The sequence below is a fragment of the Furipterus horrens genome, unplaced genomic scaffold (genome assembly GCF_987537825.1).
Source record: "Furipterus horrens unplaced genomic scaffold, mFurHor1.1.pri manual_scaffold_4, whole genome shotgun sequence".
Taxonomy (NCBI): domain Eukaryota; kingdom Metazoa; phylum Chordata; class Mammalia; order Chiroptera; family Furipteridae; genus Furipterus; species Furipterus horrens.
In genome coordinates, this window is record NW_028327174.1 from 2,625,743 (window position 1) to 2,644,862 (window position 19,120).

The following is a 19,120-nucleotide window of genomic DNA, read 5'->3' on the forward strand; positions in this document are numbered from 1 at the left end:
CCGGGGGACAGGCCTGGAACAGCGTCCTCCAGAGCTCTCAGAAGGAACCGGCCATGCCCATGCCTTGATATTCCGGCCTCCAGACTGTGAGCGGCTATAGATTTCTGTCGGTCAAGCCCCCTAGTTTGTGGCGCTGTTTCAGCAGCCCCAGGAAACCGATACACCCACAACCTGCCTCCTCAAAGGGAGGGTCCTCGTTGCTGCCAATCACTCCAGGAATAGGCCACCCCTGCTCAAGGAGCAGGGAAATCGGGGACTGTTGGCAGCAGCGGCGATGGTGTCATTTGTGGGAAGCGCGGCTGTAATGGCTGGATGTGGATGTCTCCTGCCCTGCAGGGGAAGTGTATGTCAGAGTGGGCCCATGGAGCTACGTGGCTGCCCAAAGGTGGCAGGAACCCACTCGGCGGGCACCCCGCGTGGTGAGAGCCCTCCCCCGCTGTCCCCTGCTCCTCGGCTGCTCACTGCTCCAGGCCCACACACATCAGGTGTTGAGGAATCCACCTGCCCGCTCCCCACTCCCCGGCATAACGTCGAGGTCCCTAGCCCACCCCAGCTGGGGTGGGGCCGTTACTAGGTTAACTCTGGGTGTGAACCGTGTCCACAGCTGGTCATCTGCCCAGACGCTTTCCTTCTGGGAGCCGGGGTGAGCCTGACTGGGAGGGAGGCAGTGAAGTCTGCCTCAAAGGGGGCCTCTCTCGAGCCTTTACCTTTCTGAAACACGCACACCCGCCGTTACTCCCTGGCCCGGGGCTGCTGCCGAGCTCTCTGGTCAGTCCTGGGCCTGCTGCACCTGGCCCCGCCTGCGTCTCCGGCAATGGCTGCAGGGCTCCCCTGCCGCTCCACCCCGAGTGGCCTCCAGCCCCTCCCCATGCCAACCACAGCAGATGACGACCCCGACACTTCTCCCGCGCACCCCAGTGCCTGCGTTTCTGCGGCTGGAGTCTGGCCCCAGCTGATCCACCCGGGAACCTGCCAATTCTCAGGCTCGGGTTAACATCAGCCAGCCACGGGGCTTGGGCACGGGAAGGAGCTGTGTTCAGACGGGGGGCGGAGTGGGCGGCTAAGTGGCGGCACGGGCCTTTCTGGCTCTAACCACAGACTGCCACCAAGAACTGCTGTCTGTCGCCGGTCCTGGGCACATGGCCCCTCAAGAAAGAGGTAACTGAACAGAATACAGCATCCTGGGCTCAAAGCTGGAGACCCCATTCCTGTAGACGCCCCCCCGCCCCCAAGTGCAAAACGCCTCCCTTCACCTCCCCCACCCCCTGCAAACTCCAAGTCTCTCTGCAAGACTAGCAGCTGCTAGCTGTCCCCAACGTGTGGCTCTCCACCTTTTACACCACTGTAGAGCTACTGCCCAGTCCCATGCGCAGCCGGCCACTTCCCAGGCCCCACTGTGGGGGCTGTGGTCACATGACTCCATCTGCCAATGGGGTGTGAGCAGAGGTGACACGTACACTTTCCGCGCCAGGTCTGAAAGGCAGGGAACCTGTGGCCGCCCCTTCACCTCCCCCTGCTGGCCCCAGTGTGACATGATGGTGGCCGCTGAGGGGCATTCTGGGGACCGCAGGCGGAGACACAAGGCACTGTGGCAGTGCTGCTCATCTCGGAATTGTACAAGAACAAGAGGTAACCGTGTATCGCTGAGGCCGCCCTTTTCAGGGTCTCTGTTCCCCGGAGCCAGGCAGGGACGGGGGTGGCGCGGCTGAGAATCAGACTCCCAGGTCCAACCCCGGGTGCAGCACTGCCCACCAGCATAGCGTGAGCTCGGGCAGGTCACTTCACAAGGCTGTCCTGGGCTCCTCACCTGGAGCACGGGAGTAATAAAAATACCCACCCCGGCTGCCGTGGGGGTGGGACAAGTGAATGCCACCTGAAGCGTACAGAACGGAGCCTTGCACATCGTTCAAGCTTGTGAGTGTCAGCGAGGGCAGCAGCCGAACCTGGAGCCTAAGGAACACTCAGGCCCCCCTCTGCCTCTAGAAGGAACCTTGGCAGGGGCCTGGCCACTCCAGCCCTGTCCACAGCACCCGGAGCTGTCTGGAGACGTCCTCTGGGCTGCACTGAACAGAAACTAATGAGCGCTCCTCGTGGAAAGACATGGGAGAGTTTAATAAACGTGTTCTCCACCGTGGAAAAATAAAGCTAAAGGGCACTTCTTGACCAAATAGTGTGAATATTTTTTTAATAACTATGACCCTTTGCCCTGGCTGGTGTGGCTCACTGGATTGAATGCCAGCCTGTGAACCAAAGGGTCGCCAGTTCAATTCCCAGTCAGGGCACAGGCCTGGGTTGGGGGCCAGGTCCCCAGCTGGGGGCATGCGAGAGGCAACCACACATTGGTGTTTCTCTCCTTCTCTTTCTCCCTCCCTTCCCTTCTCTCTAAAAATAAATAAATAAAATCTTTAAAAAATAATAAATGTGACCCTTCAAGGTTACTGCGTTTTATACATAAACAGTTCAGGGAGGAAGGAAGCGTCCTTTTCATTACCGACTTCCTGTGTTAAATTGTGTGAAATAATCTTCAGTGGGTTGGTTTGTATAGACTTCCTTCATGTGTTTTCTCCTGATAATAAAACAGGGAGAAAAGCAATCAGCAAAAGCCTGGCCTCCTAAGTAGTCTACAATTTTTTTTTTTTAAATCAATGTATTCCCAGGATGCATTCGGGCCACGGCTCATGGCTCACGGTGGAGGGGGTCACTTCCTCCCTGCGGAGCAGCTAGACTAGGGACTCATACTGGCGAAATGGGACATTTAAGAAGTACAGCTCCAAAGGTGTGACTGTGAAGAATCTGCTCATCCCACCTGACTTCTGTCAGACCACCTCTTAATGCTCCTTTTAGCCCCCAGCAAAAATGACCAAGTGACAATAGACCCACTGGTAGACAGGTGTCGGACGTCTGACTAGTGAAAATGCAGGTGGGTCCCTTCTGAGTTCAAGCCACGAGCCCGATGGACGGATAAACAAGAAAATGAATAATGTGGGTCTCAGGGGCACACTCGCCTCCTGATCTGCTCTTGACATTGCCTGCAGTGGAAGCCTGAATCCCTCTGGGCCTTTCTCTACCGAGGAAGACTCAGGCTGGGGAAGGCACCCCTCCTGCACACCTCAGGCCCACGCGGGGCTGCCCCTGGACTCCGGTGCCCTCTGAGGACTGTCACCAGCATCCGCATCTCAGCCGCTGGGGTCCCCCAGGCCCAGGTGCGCACCCCCAGGAAGGGGTGTTTATGGGACGCAGGCACAGTGGGAGCTCCATCGCCTGGCCTGTGTGGGACCGGTGGCTTCCAAGCCCTTGATTTCTGGCTCCTTCGCTCTGGGCCCTGCTCCCCTTTCTGTCTGCACCTCCACCAGGAGGCTGTGCCACAGCCCAAACCACTGCTGCCCTGGGGCCTCGGGTGGACTTTACGCCAAGGGTCCGAGGCCCTTTGGGTGGGAAACACTCGGGGGGCGGGCAGGGGGCAGGGAAAGCACAGAGCCTGCCCCACGGGCCCTGCTGGTCAGCACCCCACCACCAGCCCCCATGCCCCCCTGCCCCCACCCCCTCCGCCTGGCCGCCCCAGCGCCGCCTGGCCCCCGCAGGGCACTCACTGCCAGAGCTGCTCCTTGGCCAGGCTGAGGTTGCTGCTGTCCAGGGCCCTGCGCAGGTCCTGCTGCCGGCGCCGCTGCTGCCGCTCTAACAGCAGAGCCGCGTGGGCGTTCTGAACCCTCTGCTGGTCCCAGTCCCTGTCTCGCTGGCGCTCTTCCTCCTGGAGCCTCTGAAAGGAGATGTGACTCGTCCCCACCTGTCCCCACAGAAGAGCCCGCCTCTTATCTCCCAAATGGGGAAACTGAGACTCTGGTCGGTGAGCAGCACCATGCTGGGACACAGGGGAGTCCCTGCTGCCCTGGCCAAGCGCGGGGGTCACCTGGTCGCTTCTATAATGTACCGATGTCACAGCCCCACTGGGGACAACAGGCTCATGATCTTGGGGGTAAATTTCTGCATCTCAGCTCACTCCTTGCTCAGTGCCTTCCAGACCCCTCAGTGTGGGCAGTCCCACCAGCCATCCCGAGTTACTCCTTTGTCAGCTGTCATTCCCCGCGACAAAAGGGAGCAAACGCGGAGGGGCCGGGCCTAAAGAGGGGCACCCGCCTCCCCTTCCGTGGGCCAGGCTTCCCCCCACCAGAGGAGCAGGGGTGAGTCAGCCAGCTGCCAGGGACCCAGGCCCTCACCCAGGGAACAAAAGGCAGGCTGGTGCCTGGCTTTGCCACCTACCAGCCAAGTGACATTGCCACCTGAACCTCAGTTTCCTCACCTGTAAAACAAGGCCACTCACAGGCCCCTGAGTTGTGACACAGACAATTTTGTCAAGAACACAGACAGTACGGGGACACCCTGGACCGGACTGAGAGAAGACAACCTAACTATTCTTTGTCGGCCTCAACTCCCCGGTTCCCTCCTCGCATGGAAGAGGGGGTGTGTGGGGTGCAGGGAGCAGTGTTCTGAGTGGTGAGACTTATGTGGGCTTCTCCCCTCTGTGCTCTTCGGTCGTCTTAGCTTTGCACAAAGACTGAACATCAGTCAAAATCGCTGCCCCCCAGGATCTATCTTCTCCCCCCTCGTCGCCCTGGAGCCCACCCTCCATGCAGCAGCCAGAGGGATCCTCTGCTCCACACCCTCCAGTGTCCCCATCTCAGTCACAGAAAATGCCAGTCTTCCCGGGCCTGCCAGGTCCTGGACCGGCCGCCTCTGGCGCCTCACTGCGTCCAGACACCAGGCTCCTCCTCATCCTCCGGACAGGTCCAGTCAGCGGTCCTGCCTCCGGGCCCTGGCCTTTCCCAGGATGTCTGCACGGCTCGCTCCCTCCCCCGTTTGGGTCTGCGCTGCAATATCACTTCTCGGTCCCCTGGCGCCCTCTATCCCCTTTCCCGCAGCCTTCCTCTCCTCCCCAGCGCTCACCACCCGAGCTACATCACACGTGAGCCGGTGCCTCGGCCCCTGTCATCTCCCCCACTGGAACGGGAGCCCCTGGGGGGGCAGCTCCTAGGCCCACGTGACCGATGCCAGGGGGAAGGAGGGGGCCGGCAGCGGGTCTGCGGGCCGTGGGGGTGGGGCAGGCACCAGCTTCTCCTGCACTTGCTGCTTCTGAGCCAGGCGGATCTGCAGCAGCTGCGCCTGGGCCATGCCCTTCCAGCGGTCGGGGGCCACGCGGTGGGGTCCGAAGGAGCTGGCGGCCTGCTGCGGGTTCTCGGAGAGCAGGTCCCCGCGCAGCAGGGTCGCGATCTCGGCCAGGTTGTCCTCCTGCTCCTGTCTTTTCTCTAGACGTCTCCTTTCCGCCGACTCCACAGCCTAGGCAGGGGGCACATTAGGGAAGATGCTCCGAGCGATCCCAGGGCGACTTAGGCAAAGGCCGGCCGAGCTCGCCGGGGGCGCTGGAAGGGAGAACGCGCCAAAGGGCACCGGGGACCCGGCGGCGTGGGGGGCGGGCGGCTCCGCAGGCACGGCGCGGGCTGCCCTGTGCGGGCGCTGGGCGCGTGGGCCTGGCGGCGGGGATCGCCACCTGCTGGCTGTGCGCGGAGTTGCTTCAGGTCTCCGCCCCCTGTTGCCAAAGCCGGGAGCTGCGTGCCTGGGCCCGGCCTCCCTCGCCCTGGAGCAGGGCTCTGGGCCCCTCCCCGTGGCCCTGGTCACCCTTACACGGATGCAGGCCACGCAGAACACCCAAGAGAGCGATTCATAACAGGGGTGATCAAAAGGCGAAAGCCCAGTGTCACCGCAGCGCTCCGGGGGCACACCGGCCACCGGCCCGGAGTACCAACGAATGCAAATCGCTGCTCAAGTGAGGGCGACGAGCGCAGTGCCCGGCGGGGTGACCCGGGCCAGCCCCCTGCCCCTCTGGGCTGCGGCCGTCTCTCTGCCAAGTCGGGAGGTGGACTAAGAGCCGCTCCTCAGCGTTCCCGGACAGACAGGACGCGGGCGCTCGGGAGGCGGCCCGCTGGGCATGGCACCGCATACGCACACGCTTCGCAGCCGGACAGGCCGGATTCAAACGCGGGACTTGCAGCCTTTGGAAGCCCAGTACGCGAACTGGCCAAAGCAAATCCGACTAGGGCCTGGGTGTCCCCAGGAAATCAGTGCCCCGCTAGCCCGTTTCCTTGTCAACTGAATCGGTGGGGTTGTTGAACATGGTGACTAAGGAGAACGGGCAGCTGTTGCTGGGATGAAAAATATCGGCTGCCACGGGCGCGTCCTGGCCACGTGCCTCCATCCCAGCACGTGACGCGCGTTGCCTGGTTTAACGCCACCACCCCCCCAGCAGAGGTGGTGACCCGAAGCGGCCAGCGCGGTTTCCGGGCGCAGGGCACAACGGGCCTGCCTGCCTGCTCAGAGGCGTGGCCAGCGGCCGGGGTGACTGCGGCGCTCCTGGGAGGACGTGGCGGTGGCGGTGCTGGGGGTTTCGGGCACGCGCCTTCTCTGCTGGGCTGCCGGAGTCCTCGGCTGGTGGCCGCTCCGTCCCGGGGCCTGGGTTTGAGTGAGGAAGAGGAGCAGAGCGCCTCGGCCAGCCGAGGAGGACACGGAGCGTGACGAACGTCAGCTCGGTATTCCAAGCCCCTGAGATCTGGGAGGCGTTTCTCGTCCCGCGGGGCACGGGCAGGTGTCTCCACTACCCGCGCTCTCCGGGCGATGAAACCGAGGCACGGACCTGGCTGTTCCTGGGGTCGGAGGCCAGCCTGCTCTTGCGCCTGCGCAGTTGGGCTCAGGCGCCGGCACGTGGGCCCGGGACACGCGGTTGCCACGCCTCTCCAATGCAATGAGCAGAGGCTCTCAAGCGTGTACCTCCACCTGCCGAGTCTGAGTGACTGGCCTGGAATTCTCCTTTGGGGACAGTCATCTAGACCCCTGTATGAATGTCCCAGGCTAACGGCCGACGCCTGTCCACAGTCCCCACACAGCTGCTGGCTCTCCCCGGCACGGGGGCGTTCGGAAGGTGCTGCCTCGCAGCGTCCACGCGAAGAGCGGCGGGACCTGCCGGCACTACGCGGGGCTCACTTAAAATGTTACTGCGTGAATGAGTAAATAACTCGATGGGTGCAGCAACGCATTTTAGTAAAACACATGCCAGTGCCCAGCAGGAAGACTCAATGAACACCTGTCACGGGGGTAAGTGAACGAGGGAATAAACGAACGGCTGGATGGGCAGACAGTAATGGACTAAGAATCAAGAGCCCGGTTCTGCACTAGGCTCGACTGGGGGGATCACTTCCTAAGTTACATAGATGTCCAACCACTAAGCTGTACTAATATACAGTGATCCCTCACTTATCGCGGGAATGACGTTCTAGACCCTCCCGCAATAGGTGAAAATCCTCGAAGTAGGAACCTTACATTCATTTTAGTACTTACTGTACAGCACCGCAAAATCCCGCGATATAGCGAAAAATCTGTGATAACTAAATATAATATTTTTAAAAATCCCGTGATACAGTGAGGCCACAAGTGAACTGCGATATTGAGAGGGACTAGTGTAATACTGAATGTCAACTACAATTGAAAAACGTTTTAAAATTTACATTTAAAAAAGACCATTCTGCCACTAATTTGCCGTGGGGCCTGGAGTTAAGGACCTCCCCTCCTGGGCATCCTCTGAACAAGGAAGGACAAGGGTAGGCGATCTGCAAGACTGTTTGCAGCCAGCTGGTGGGCGACCTGGGCTCCAGGTGCCTCCACAGTCTGCCCTTCGGCCACCACTCCTGACACCTCTCCCTGCTGCTGAAAACCAACGTGCTCCCTGGTCCGGGCCAGCCGCTCCAGGATCTCTGATCACATGCCCCCATCAGCAGAACACATGTGAGCTTGTGTCTCCAATAGAGTTTACAATGTGGTACTATTAGACCATGACAATAGCTTGTGCTTCACAACATGTACACATGCATGCATGCACACACATGGGAATTAAAATGAGGTTAAGAATACACATAAGCACAGTTCTGGTATCTCCTTCCTGCTCTACTTTGCAGACCGTCATTCTGGTCAACCAGCTGATCCAATAACTGAATCCGGCCAAACTCCCACCCCACCCAGGAAATATAACTGCCTTTGGAAAGAAAATCTGGGGAAGGAGTCTAATTTCCAAAAGGAACAGAGAACTTGAAACATGTCAGTGTGGGATGGACAGGCAGGGAGAGGAGCGGTCGTGAGGAGTTGGGTAGTTTAGGGGGGAGGGGGCTGTCAGGAGACCCTCAGAGTGTGCGCGCATCATCATCACAGTCACTCCCAGCACTGGGTGAGCAGGAGCCTCGGGCAGGGCTAGCTGGTACCTGTCTGGGTAGATGGCACGGTCCTCGCATTAGAGAAGAGCCTGAGGTTTAGGGAGGCGAACTGGCCCTCCCTCCCCAGCTCTCATGGCTAGTTTTCGGGTTCGCACCCAGAGTCAGAGCTCTGGTGCTGGGAGCTCATTTGCTGCTGTGCCTGGGGAGCCCCGTCTCCCCTCCCCCGACGCAGGGCCCCTTCGGGGTTGGGTTCGTGATGTGGCCCAGTAAATGGGCTGAGCCAGGGCGCCCAGGGGAAGTGGCTGGGTGCCTGTCCTTGTGCCCCGTGCCCCACCCCCAGCCCGGGGTATACCTGGCTCCTGTTGAATTCTTTCACCGCTGCACAGACTGCCTTCCTGGTGCTGCTTTCCAGCATCTGGGAGCGCTTGGCTGTGTCATTCAACTGCAGCCGGGTCTGCACATAGAGGTCCTCTGCAAGGAAGCCACGCACAAGCAGACCTTGGTGCCCGCCCAGAGCGCCCAAGGCTGCCCAATCATGCACCCGCTTCTTACCACGCCTTCACCTACAGACCGGGGGTGCCTCAGAGGCTGCCGGGAGACCTCAATGAGCTAATTCGAGTCAAGCTCTCAGACAGGTGCCTGGTACAGAGAGGGAGCACTGCCGCTGTGGTCCTGTGTCCCGCCGCAGTGGCTCCTGCCCCCCGCCCCCCCGCCTCCCCGACCTCTCAGGCCACCACATCCCCACAATGGGCAAGGAAGGGATGGTGGGAGCCCAGAAAAGAGGAAGCTCTGCCACGGGAACCGGATGGAGCTCCCCAGAGGAAGGGGACAGACATCCCAGAGTGGCAGTAGCACTTTGCCAAGAGGAGGACGATGAGGAGGAGAAGGGACCAAAAGTGAGGCACCCAAACCCGTAACGTAAAGATGTGGACGCAGCCTGTCTCCCAGTCTAGCAGAGATGCTTCCTGGCTCGGTTACCCTGACCTACTTCCCACTCAGCCTTTCTGAGCCTCTGCCCGCACCTGTGTGGCAGGACGACTCTTACTTTGCAGGGATTTTACATTTAAAAAAAAAAAAGGAAAAAAAAGCCAGTCATCAGAAGGTTTTTCCTGTGGCGTTTGATCCTGTGGGTCTCCTCTGTCTCCCAACACAAAGACGAATACACAGACGATGTTATCGCACACCTGAACCTACATAATCTTATTAACCAACGCCACCCCTATAAATCCAATCAAAAAGGGGAAAAAAAGACCTAGCTCCTCGGCGGTGAATTCTGGCCTCTGCTCACCTTCAGCTTCACCTCTCACCTTTCGTGAGTCTGTCCATTCGTGGAACACAGAGCTGTCGAGAGCTGCCCGTGGGCCGGCCGCACCCTCCATTGGGACCCAGGATGGAGTGGGCCCGCCTGGGACTCACCGCCCAGATGAGACAGGTAACTAACACACACCGAAACAGACGCATTACTACAGACGGTGATCACATGACAGAGGGCAAGGCAGCTGGAGGGTGGGGAGTGAGAGGGCCTCTAGGAGGAGGTGATTTTTTAGGCTTAGTCCTGAAGGACACAGGAAGCTGGGTGAAGAGCAGGTGCAAAGGTCCTAAAATGGAGATTTTGTCAGGACCCAGAAGTAAAAGCACGCCAGAGTGGCTGGCACACAGCGAGTGGGGCAGGGGGCATGTGGCGACGTCAGAGGGCTGGGCAGAGGCCCCCGCGTGCAGGGCCTTGAAGGCTATGGCAGACTTTGCACTTTATTCCCTACGCAATGGGAAGCCACTGGAGGGCTTTAAGCCGGGGTGGAGGGAGTAGGGTGACATTATTCACCTTGACGTCATTCAGGAAGTGGCACTCTGCTGTGCTGAGGGCAGACCAGAGAGGAGCAAGAAAGGACCTGGAAGGCAACTAGAAAGCCCTCGCTGTGGTCCGTGCGGGTGAGCAAAGTGGCAGCTTGCATCGCAGGGGTGACAGTAGGGATGGGAGTCCGAAATGCACGCAGCAGGCAAGAAGGGATGGGAGCTGCGGATGGCCGGGAGACGAGAGGGGGTCAAGGAGCACACGCAGCGTTCCGGCCTCACTGAGGGAAGGAGGTGCCATGGAGGGAGGGGGTGCTTCAGGGGAGCAGGCCAGGGAGAAATGCAGGGCCAGTTTCCAGGGCTTTGGGAGGCGCCCTGCGAGATGCCCAGGATGCAGCTCGAGGACCAAGTGCCCGGCTGAGACAAGGGCGCGCGGCCGGAGGAGGGGAAGCAGAACACCTGGGAGATGGACTAGCTTTTTAAAGCCCTCTGAGTGATTGTTTCAACAAATATTTACCTACAGAGCAGTGACTAAAACAGACAAAATCTCCTGCGTTCACGGGGCTGGGGAGACGGTACTGGGGAGAGGGACGGCAAATACATAACCACACAGTACGGCACTGCACCCCGCTAGGGGAAAACAAGGCAAGGAAAAGGAGAGAGGATGCAGGGGTGGGGAGAGTAAAGGGTTACAACTCATAACAGTGGTCAGTGGAGACCTCACTGGTAAGACAATGTTTTAGCAAAGACTTGAAGAAGGAGAAGGGGCAACCATGCAAATATCTGGGAAAGTACATTTCTAGGCGGAGGGGACCGTGGGTGCAAAGGTCCTGAGGCAGAGATGAGCCTGACGCGGTTACATTCTAGCAACAGCGAAGAACCAGCGTGGCGAGGACGGGATGGATGGAGGGCAGCACAGTAGGGGATGCGGTCAGACTGGAGGCCTTGTTGGCGCTTGAAGTAAATTTGGTTTTTACTGAGTGAAATAAGAAGCTGTTGGAAGATTCTGAGCAAAGGAGCTAGCTTAACCTTGAACAGGATCATTCTGGCTGCTGGGCTGAGAAGAGACGAGGTCAGCAAGGGACAAGGGCAGAAGCAGGGAGACCAGCAGAGGCTACTGCAACAATCCAGCTGAGGGATATTGCTAACTTGGTGCAGGGTGGTAATGGCAGAGGTGGTGAAAGGCAGCTGAGATGTGGACGACTTCCTGTTGGACTAGATGTAGCATGTGAGAGAAACGAAGAGCTGAGAGGACCTGGCGTAGGAGCCCAGGCACCTCGAAGAACAGAGTTCCCACTGACGGAGGTGGAAGGCCAGGAGTGGGGGTGATCAGTGCCTTACTGGGCTCGTCTTGACATAGGTCGGTCCCTGTAGTTGCCTCCATCTTCCCAGCAAACTGTAAATACCCTGAGGGTAGGGACTGAGCCCGAGTTACTCGGCCTCTAGCAACCACGAGAGCCCAGACAGACCACAAGCTCAGGAAGTGTTTCCTGCAGGACTGTGTACATGGAGGTGTTCAAATCCTGAAACACAAGTCCTGATGTCTCTCTCCCTCCATGACCAAAGCTGCACATCAAAAGGACTTGAAACAAAACAGGAGTCGATTTGTTAAAGAAAGTCCTGAAATCAATGTGCATTTCTTGCTTCATTACCTGCACATTTTTGCTTGGCCTGAGCATCCTTCCGTTCCCTTTGCTGTTGCAAGGACCATTCTCTGTTTTGCTCCTGCTGGAATTTCTTCCTCTCATGGAAGTTTAAATCCTCTCCCATGAACCTCTGCATTCCCGATACTGTGTTCCGGACATCACTATCCGACTGCCGGGCTGGAAGGTCCTTCTGAAGGGCGCGGGGGTCAGACAGGTCAAATTCGCGACGACTTTCCGGCTTCTGAAAGCTCTGTCGGAAGTCATCGATAGCTCTGCAGAGATTCTTCCTGTCTCTTCTTTTCCGTTCTTCCAACAGGCATGCGACTTTGTCATTGTGCCTCATTTCAGCAGCTAGAAGGGACAGAGATCAGTCATGAGCTTAAGACTCAGAGGGAAGAATAAATTTGATTCCACTTAAATAATTTTTAGTGATTCTAAAAGTAATACAACACTCCAAAAAGGTCAGTTAACCAGTGAGGATCAGACTCCTGAATGTAGAAAGTGCACCTGTAAATCAATTAGGAAAAGCAAACAACCTAACCAAAAAATGGGCAAAGGATTGATAGGAACAGGTGAGTAAAGAAACCTGAAAAACCAATATACTTGTGAAAAGGTGATCAATCTTACACGATGGTTAGAAACATCCAATAAATTGGCAAAATGTTAAAAATGCTAACGACAGCACATATTCCGACGTGGGGACCAAGCTTCCTCACTCATGGCTTGTGGGAGTGGGACTTGGGACACTTGTAACTTTGGAAAGCAATTTTCCAATATCCCATAAAACGGAACACATGCATACCCTCTGACCTAACAATCTGACTTCTACGCGTCCCTCAGTCACGGACACAGGGGCACAGTGCATGGGTAGTCATTACAGCGTTGTTTGCCATTATTTTTAAAAACTGGAAAATCTAAATCAGCCATCAGTGGAAGAATGGAAAAAGACACTGTATTTATTTCATATAACAAAATATCAGAAAACAACTAAAACGGATATTCTATATGCATATCATTGATTAAATTTAAATATACAGCATTGGGTTTAAGTTTCAAAGGATCGATACAATATTATATCATTTATGTAAAATTTTAAAACACACCAAAAAAACTAGTTATTTGTCATAGATCCATACATTCAGGGTGTAAGTACAAAAACAGGCAGGGGAATGGCGCACACCTCAGAAGAGGGAGGAACCGGAAAATGAGGAGGTGGGAAATATACATATATCGTCAAAAAGCATTCTTAAAATATACCTAAAGTCAATTTGGCATAATGTTAGCATCTAATCTAGTGGTGGGTACGTATGTACCTCCCACATCATTTTTGTATGTTTGACTTATTTTTAAACTAAAAATTAAAAAAGATAAAACATTTAGAAAATATAGAACAGTCTAAAGAACAAAATAAACTTCATTCATAATTTCAACACTACAGCATTACCACCGCTAACGTTTTGGCATGTTTCCTTTGCTTTTCTAAACGTATCTTTCATATATATTTTAAAATTTAATTGATTACCCATTATATATAAAATTTTGCTTTTCTCTATTATTTGTAAACTGGAGAAAATAACCACATTTGTTATGTATGTATATATAGAGGGTTTGTAAGAATACGGGACCCCCTGTTTTTTTCTATTTTAAAAACCTTTATAGTGCTCTAACAAAATAAGCTGAAGCTGTTGCACATGATGTGGGAAAATGGATTCTATTTGAAAATTTTATCTAAGAGCTAGAACACTATTATTTGAACTACACCTACTTCTGAGCCAGCTCAGGGGTGTGAGCTGGGAGTTTGCATGTGTTGTCTCATGTGAAAGGCTGTCCCTGATAGAAGGTCTTACATTTTCTGGCAGAGAATGTGTGTGTTCAAGGTTTTTCTTATCCTGTTTTTGTTGTTGTTCTTGTTTGTTTTGGGAAACATACATTTATCCTCAAAATATATTTCTTAGAACTCACATTGAATAGCTGTTTTTCTTTTAACAAAGGAAGAATGAACACATTAAGTTAATTGAGCACAAGGAATGGTGAAATTTTGAAAGGAGGAAGACAGGTTTTTACATATGTGAAGAAATGAGGATGGGAGTTGAAAAACGCCAGCCCTAAACCGCTAGATAGGCATTTAGGAAACGCTCACCAAATGTTTCATGTCTGGCTTTTTCAGTTGCTTCTCTTATCTCATGGTCGTGAACCTGAACATCCCAGGCTTTTGCATCTCCCTGGAATGGAAAACAAGGGGAGAGGAGTCAGAGCCAGATGACTTTATTCCATTATTAACAATCCTACTTAACTTTTTATCCTTGTTCCTCTGTCAGTGCATTGTCTTAGGTTCATACCAAGTCTTTTCATACCTGAAAGCCTTTGCTTCCAGTTGATTCTTCAACCTGTCCTCTTTACTTTCCTCAGAGCCTCCTTCCCCCTTACCTTAGTCAGCAAATACTCATCCTCACAACACTGGTTAGGCATCACCACCTCCGGGAAGCCCTCTGATTTCCTCTTCCATCCCCAGTCTGTGGTCCTCTCTTTCCCTACGTTTTAATGTGGCCATTTTAATGTCTGCTTCCTCCACGGGGCCATAAACCTTGAAGGTCAAGAACTGCCTATTCCTCATCTCCCGGGCACCAGCCCATGCTTGCCACAAAATAGGAATTCTGTCAAATGAATGGACTGGAAGGAACGGCTGGCAATGTAGAAAATCTGGATGAGAGAGAGAGAGAGAGAGAGAGAGAGAGAGAGAGAGAAAGAGAGCCCTGTTCTAGTCTCTCTTTGGCCACAAATTCCAGGCCAGCCCTGCCCCTCGCTGCAGGACTCCTTCCGCCTGTCTGGCAAATGAGAGGGAGTATAAATTTTCTGTTAAGGTCTCTCTTATCCTCAGCAAAGTCAACCTATAGAGCTAGTTTCCCCCGGAAACGCCTCGTGCCGTTTGCAACTGTGCTAGATCAAAAGCCTCATTCGAGGGGTTCACCTCCTCTTCTCTCCCGTCCCCGCCTCTCGCCCCCCACCTGCCCCTCCACATTCCCTCCCGGCCCCTTTCCATGTCCGGCAGAGTCTCACCCCTAGGATCCTGTTCCTGGCGTTGAAGATCCGTTTCTGCCTGCACAGCTCCGCATGCCTCCTCTTGGCCAAAGCAAAGTCCTGTTCCAGGTCCTTGGGCTGCACTACCTCCACGGCTGGGAACATACAAGGAATTCGGAGCGGTTTTAAAACACGCGAGATAAAGAGGAGACAAAACCCTAAGACAAGTGGCAGTCGGAGCGAGGCTGGCTCCCTAGGAGGTGGGCGGCTGCAGCCTGAACCTGCTCCCGACGCTTTCAGCGCAGCCTCTTCGCACCGAGTGGAGCCAGCCAAGATCGGGTTTCCTCAGCAACGTAAACAGACCGGTTGCTAAGGCGTGTTCTCGCGCTCCTCTCGCGAGATGTCCCGAGGCCCTTCCCGCGCTTTTCCCGCCAGCGCGTGAGGACGTCGCTGAGGCGCCGAGGACGCAACCATGGGCCACTTGGAGCTCCTGCTCCTGGAAAACTTCAAGTCGTGGCGGGGCCGCCAGGTCATCGGCCCCTTCAAGAGGTTCACCTGCATCATCGGCCCCAACGGCTCCGGTAACTGGCACCCGGGACGCCCCCGGCGGCCGGGCCGTCCTTTGCCCGAGGGGCGTGAGGGCGGCCGCCGGACCCCGGACCTGCCCCTGCCCCCAGCACCTGCCCCGTCGCCTCGGCGGCCCCTTCGCCTCGCCCCCAAGACCCCGGGGGAAGCCCTGGGCCGTCCCGGGGTCGGCGCACCGGCGCTGGGGGCTGCGTCCCCGGGGCGCCCGCAGCCCGGGCTCCTCTCCCCGCCCCCACCCCGGCCCCGGCGCCATTTTGTCCGGGCGACTCTCGGGGCTCCAGGGAGCGGCGGACGCCCCCTCGGCGCCCCCGTCCGAGCCCCGGCGCCGTGTCTGGGTCGCCCGGTGCCTGTCGGCGCCACGGAGGGACGGGCCGAGCGAAGCGGCCGGGCCCGCGGGGCGGCGGGGCAGGTGCAGCGCGGCCGTCGTGGACGCCCTGCGGGCCCGAGAGTCACTGACGCCGCCCGGCGCCCTTCCGTGGCGCGGCCCGGGGACAGGCGCGCTCGGCCGCTTCTGGAGCGATTCCGAAACCACCTTGTTTGGGGGACGCGGCGGTCCGAGCGGTGCCCCGGGGACGCGCCGTGCGGCTGCTGGGGGCCCCGCCGCGCGCGGGCGGCTCTGCTGGTCCCGGGCCGGCCTCGCGGGGTCGCGGGGCGTGGGGTGGGGTGGCCCGGCCCGCTGTCCCCCGGGCGGCGCCTGAGAGCGGCGCGGGTCGGGGCGCGGGGCCCCGGGGCCCTTGGCGGCGGCAGGTGTGCGCGCCCGGCCGCCCGGAAGGAGTGACCGCCCCCCGCCCGCAGGGAAGTCGAACGTCATGGACGCGCTGAGCTTCGTGATGGGCGAGCAGCCGGCCAACCTGCGCGTGAAGCGCCTCCAGGAGCTGGTGCACGGCGCGCACGTCGGGAGGCCCGTGGCCGAGGCCGCCAGCGTGCGCGCCGTCTACGTGGACGACGGCGGGCGCGAGCGGACGTTCACGCGCCTCATCCGAGGTGCGTGCCGGGCGGCGCGTGTGCGTGCGTGCGCGTGTGCGGCGGCGTCCGCCCCGAGGGCCCGCGCGCGAGCGAGCAGCCTGGGGGCGCGTCCTCCGCCTCCCGCGGGGCCGGGGGCTTGCTGTCCGAGGGCGCGGGCGCGCGTGGCCCCGCTCCGGACGCCGCGGCGCCGCCTCAGGGCCTGGCAGGAGGGTCTCTCTCCCTCCGCGCGGGCATCAGCGGCGTGCGTGCGCGAGTGGGTGCGTGTGCTGAGTGACTAGGGCGGTGTCTGCGCGCGCGAGTGGGTGTGTGTGGTCAGCGCACCTGAGACCCCCTTCGTAGCCAGGCGGACGGCGTGGCGGTGCCCCACGCGCGCTCCCTGACCTCACTGCCCGCGTGACTGAGACTGTGCCCCGGGCCGTGTCCCCGTCCGCCCCGGCCTGCGGCCCGTTCTGCTCCCCGGGCTGCGCGTGCGGGTGGGGCTGCGGGGTCCGCCTTCCTCTGGGCGCCGGCCCGCCCACGGCGTCGCGGGGGTGGGGGCGCAGGGGCTCCTCCTCCTTCGGGGGGATGGTCCCCCTCCCCGTGGGCGGACGCTCGGGGTGTCCCCCGGCTGTCGCTGACAGCGCCCCGGGGCGCGCGGGCGGGGGCCCCGCAGCCTCGCGGACGCCGCCTCCTGTCTGGTTCTGGCGGCCTCCGCGGGGTTTCGGTTTGCTCTGCCCTGAGGGCTCCGCACGCCGGGCTCCTTCGCGGGCGCTCCCGGCCGCGGGGGGGGGGGGGGGGCATCTTCGCAGACACGTCTGTCAGGTCCCTCCGCCATGTTAGGCTGGACGACAGCGTTTGGTCTCTGCTGCGGGTTGTGTGAGTCCCTGTACAGTTGGCACGTCAAGCCCTCGCCACGTAGGTGCTGCCACCATCAGGGCCTCGTCCGCTCCGACGGCCCCGCCTACCGCTTCCGTCACCCTCGGGGGCGGGGCCCGATCCCATCCCCGCCCTGTTCGTGAAGTCGCAGTGCGCGTGCCCAGCGCACACAAGCCCCGCCCCAGTCTGCGCTCCTTGCTCCGTAACCCTGACGCCTCCTGGCGTGGCGCTCACTGTGCTTGCGTCCTTGCGTCCTTGCGTGCGCCGTTTCTGGCGCCGCCGTCGCGGGCCCCGCGGCCGCCGTCTGCTTTGTGTGCCGCTGTGGAGCGCTCCGGCGCACAGTGAGTGCGCTGACTGCCTGAGTGCGCTTAGTAACGTGTGTTACTTCAGTGAGGAAGACGATTTGGGAGTTTCAGGAGTTAGCGGTACGTCTGATACTCTCCGTCCTCCGACGGCCTTCACTTTATTCCAGGGGGGTGCTCAGAATTCCGTTTTGACGACAACCCCGTGAGTCGCTCTGCTTACATAGCGGAGCTGGAGAAGATCGGAGTCATAGTCAAAGCGCGGAACTGCCTCGTCTTCCAGGCAAGTGGCTGTAAAGACGATTTGTCTCATGATTTTGAAAATCTGTCACTATAATGTATGTTTGGTGTGCGTTACTATTTTTAAAAGGGAACTGTAGAGTCGATTTCTATGAAAAAACCCAAAGAAAGAACCCAGTTTTTTGAGGAAATCAGCACTTCAGGAGAGCTAATAGGAGAATATGAGGAGAAGAAAAGGAAGCTACGGAAAGCTGAAGAGGACGCACAGTTTAATTTTAATAAGAAAAGAAACATAGCTGCGGAGCGCAAACATGCGAAACTGGAGAAAGAGGAGGTAAGGTGTCGTGAAGACGTCACCTGTGTTGGGTATAAAAGCTGTCGGAACTGCTTGATACTGGCGTGGGGCTCCTAATGAGATTCTTCTAATGATATAAGACAGATAAAGCCTAATATTCATTAAAGATAAGCTTTTTGGTATGTTTTTCATCATTTGGTCCCCCGCCCCCAGTAGGTAGGACAACCTGAACAAAAATGATTCTCCCAACTGAAAGTAATCTTGAAGGGTTTATGCCTTACATGGCAGAGGCTCCAAAATCTTGGTTCTTACCCCCTTACACTCTTAAAAATCACTGGGGACCGTAAAGAGTTTCTGTTCATGTGGGTTATATGTACCAATACTTATTGTATTAGAAATTAAAACTCAGAAATTTTTAAAACACATTTTAATAACCAGTGTAAAAATAATAAACTCATTACATGTTAACAAATAACATTTTTGTGAAAAAACTGCCTTTTTCCTAAAACTAAATAAAAGTCTAACCGTTTTACATTTTTGTAACCTCCGTGATACCTAGTTTAATAAAAGACAGATGAATGCTCACGTCTGGGTCAGTATCAAATCTTCATCTGTGTCAAGGCCCAGCCGCTTTACCCACCACTGGCTTTTGTACCGTCAGTGGAGATACCCACACAACGAAAAAGGCAGATAGTCAGTATTATTATGAAAATAGCTCTGACCTCAGGGCCTCCCTAAGATGGTGTAGGGGACCCCTAGGAGGTGGTGGCCACACTTTGCAAATGCTATTCTCTGGTCATTTCTTGGTACCCTTCACTCTGCTTAGTAGAGTGCCTTGCGTAATAGTTGGTAATTATTTGCGTTAGAGAGATCTTTTTAAAATGCAAATCAGATTCTGTCTTCCTCTTGCATAAAGCCTCTTTCAGTGCAATGCTTCCCGCTGAACTGAGAATCTAGTCTCCTATCCAGCCTCTGACTTGCCCCTATTCAGCCTTAGCCTTCAGGTCTTGACTTCCTCAATGACCTTTATTATTTAGAGACATCCCACACTCCATTCTAGCCTGGAGATTTTGCTATTTCTTCTGTCTAGATAGCTGTATGCCTGATTTTTGCATGGCTAATGCCCTCTCATTGAAGTTTTCATAAAAAAGTCATCTTCTAGGGCAGGCATTA

At 56.9% G+C, this 19,120-nt stretch overlaps 2 protein-coding genes across 2 annotated transcripts in view; one reads left to right on the plus strand and one right to left on the minus strand.

Annotated features, from left to right (window-relative positions):
• Positions 1-2,168: 2,168 nt before the first annotated feature.
• RIBC2 (RIB43A domain with coiled-coils 2) lies at positions 2,169-15,011 on the minus strand. Its single transcript, XM_090275311.1, has 7 exons — positions 14,744-15,011; positions 13,827-13,908; positions 11,693-12,037; positions 8,602-8,720; positions 5,104-5,331; positions 3,591-3,757; positions 2,169-2,566 (listed from the first exon to the last, which is right to left on the minus strand). The coding sequence occupies exons 1-7, from the start codon at positions 14,867-14,869 to the stop codon at positions 2,488-2,490; spliced, it is 1,146 nt and encodes a 381-aa protein (XP_090131437.1). The 5' UTR covers positions 14,870-15,011; the 3' UTR covers positions 2,169-2,487.
• Positions 15,012-15,176: 165 nt separating this feature from the next.
• The window catches only part of SMC1B (structural maintenance of chromosomes 1B), a 53,719-nt gene continuing 49,775 nt past the window's right edge, over positions 15,177-19,120 (plus strand). Inside the window, exons 1-4 of the mRNA XM_090275312.1 lie at positions 15,177-15,285; positions 16,085-16,273; positions 17,583-17,695; positions 17,783-17,986. Coding sequence (XP_090131438.1) covers positions 15,177-15,285; positions 16,085-16,273; positions 17,583-17,695; positions 17,783-17,986 — 615 coding nt within the window. The remainder of the gene's footprint in view (positions 15,286-16,084; positions 16,274-17,582; positions 17,696-17,782; positions 17,987-19,120) is intronic.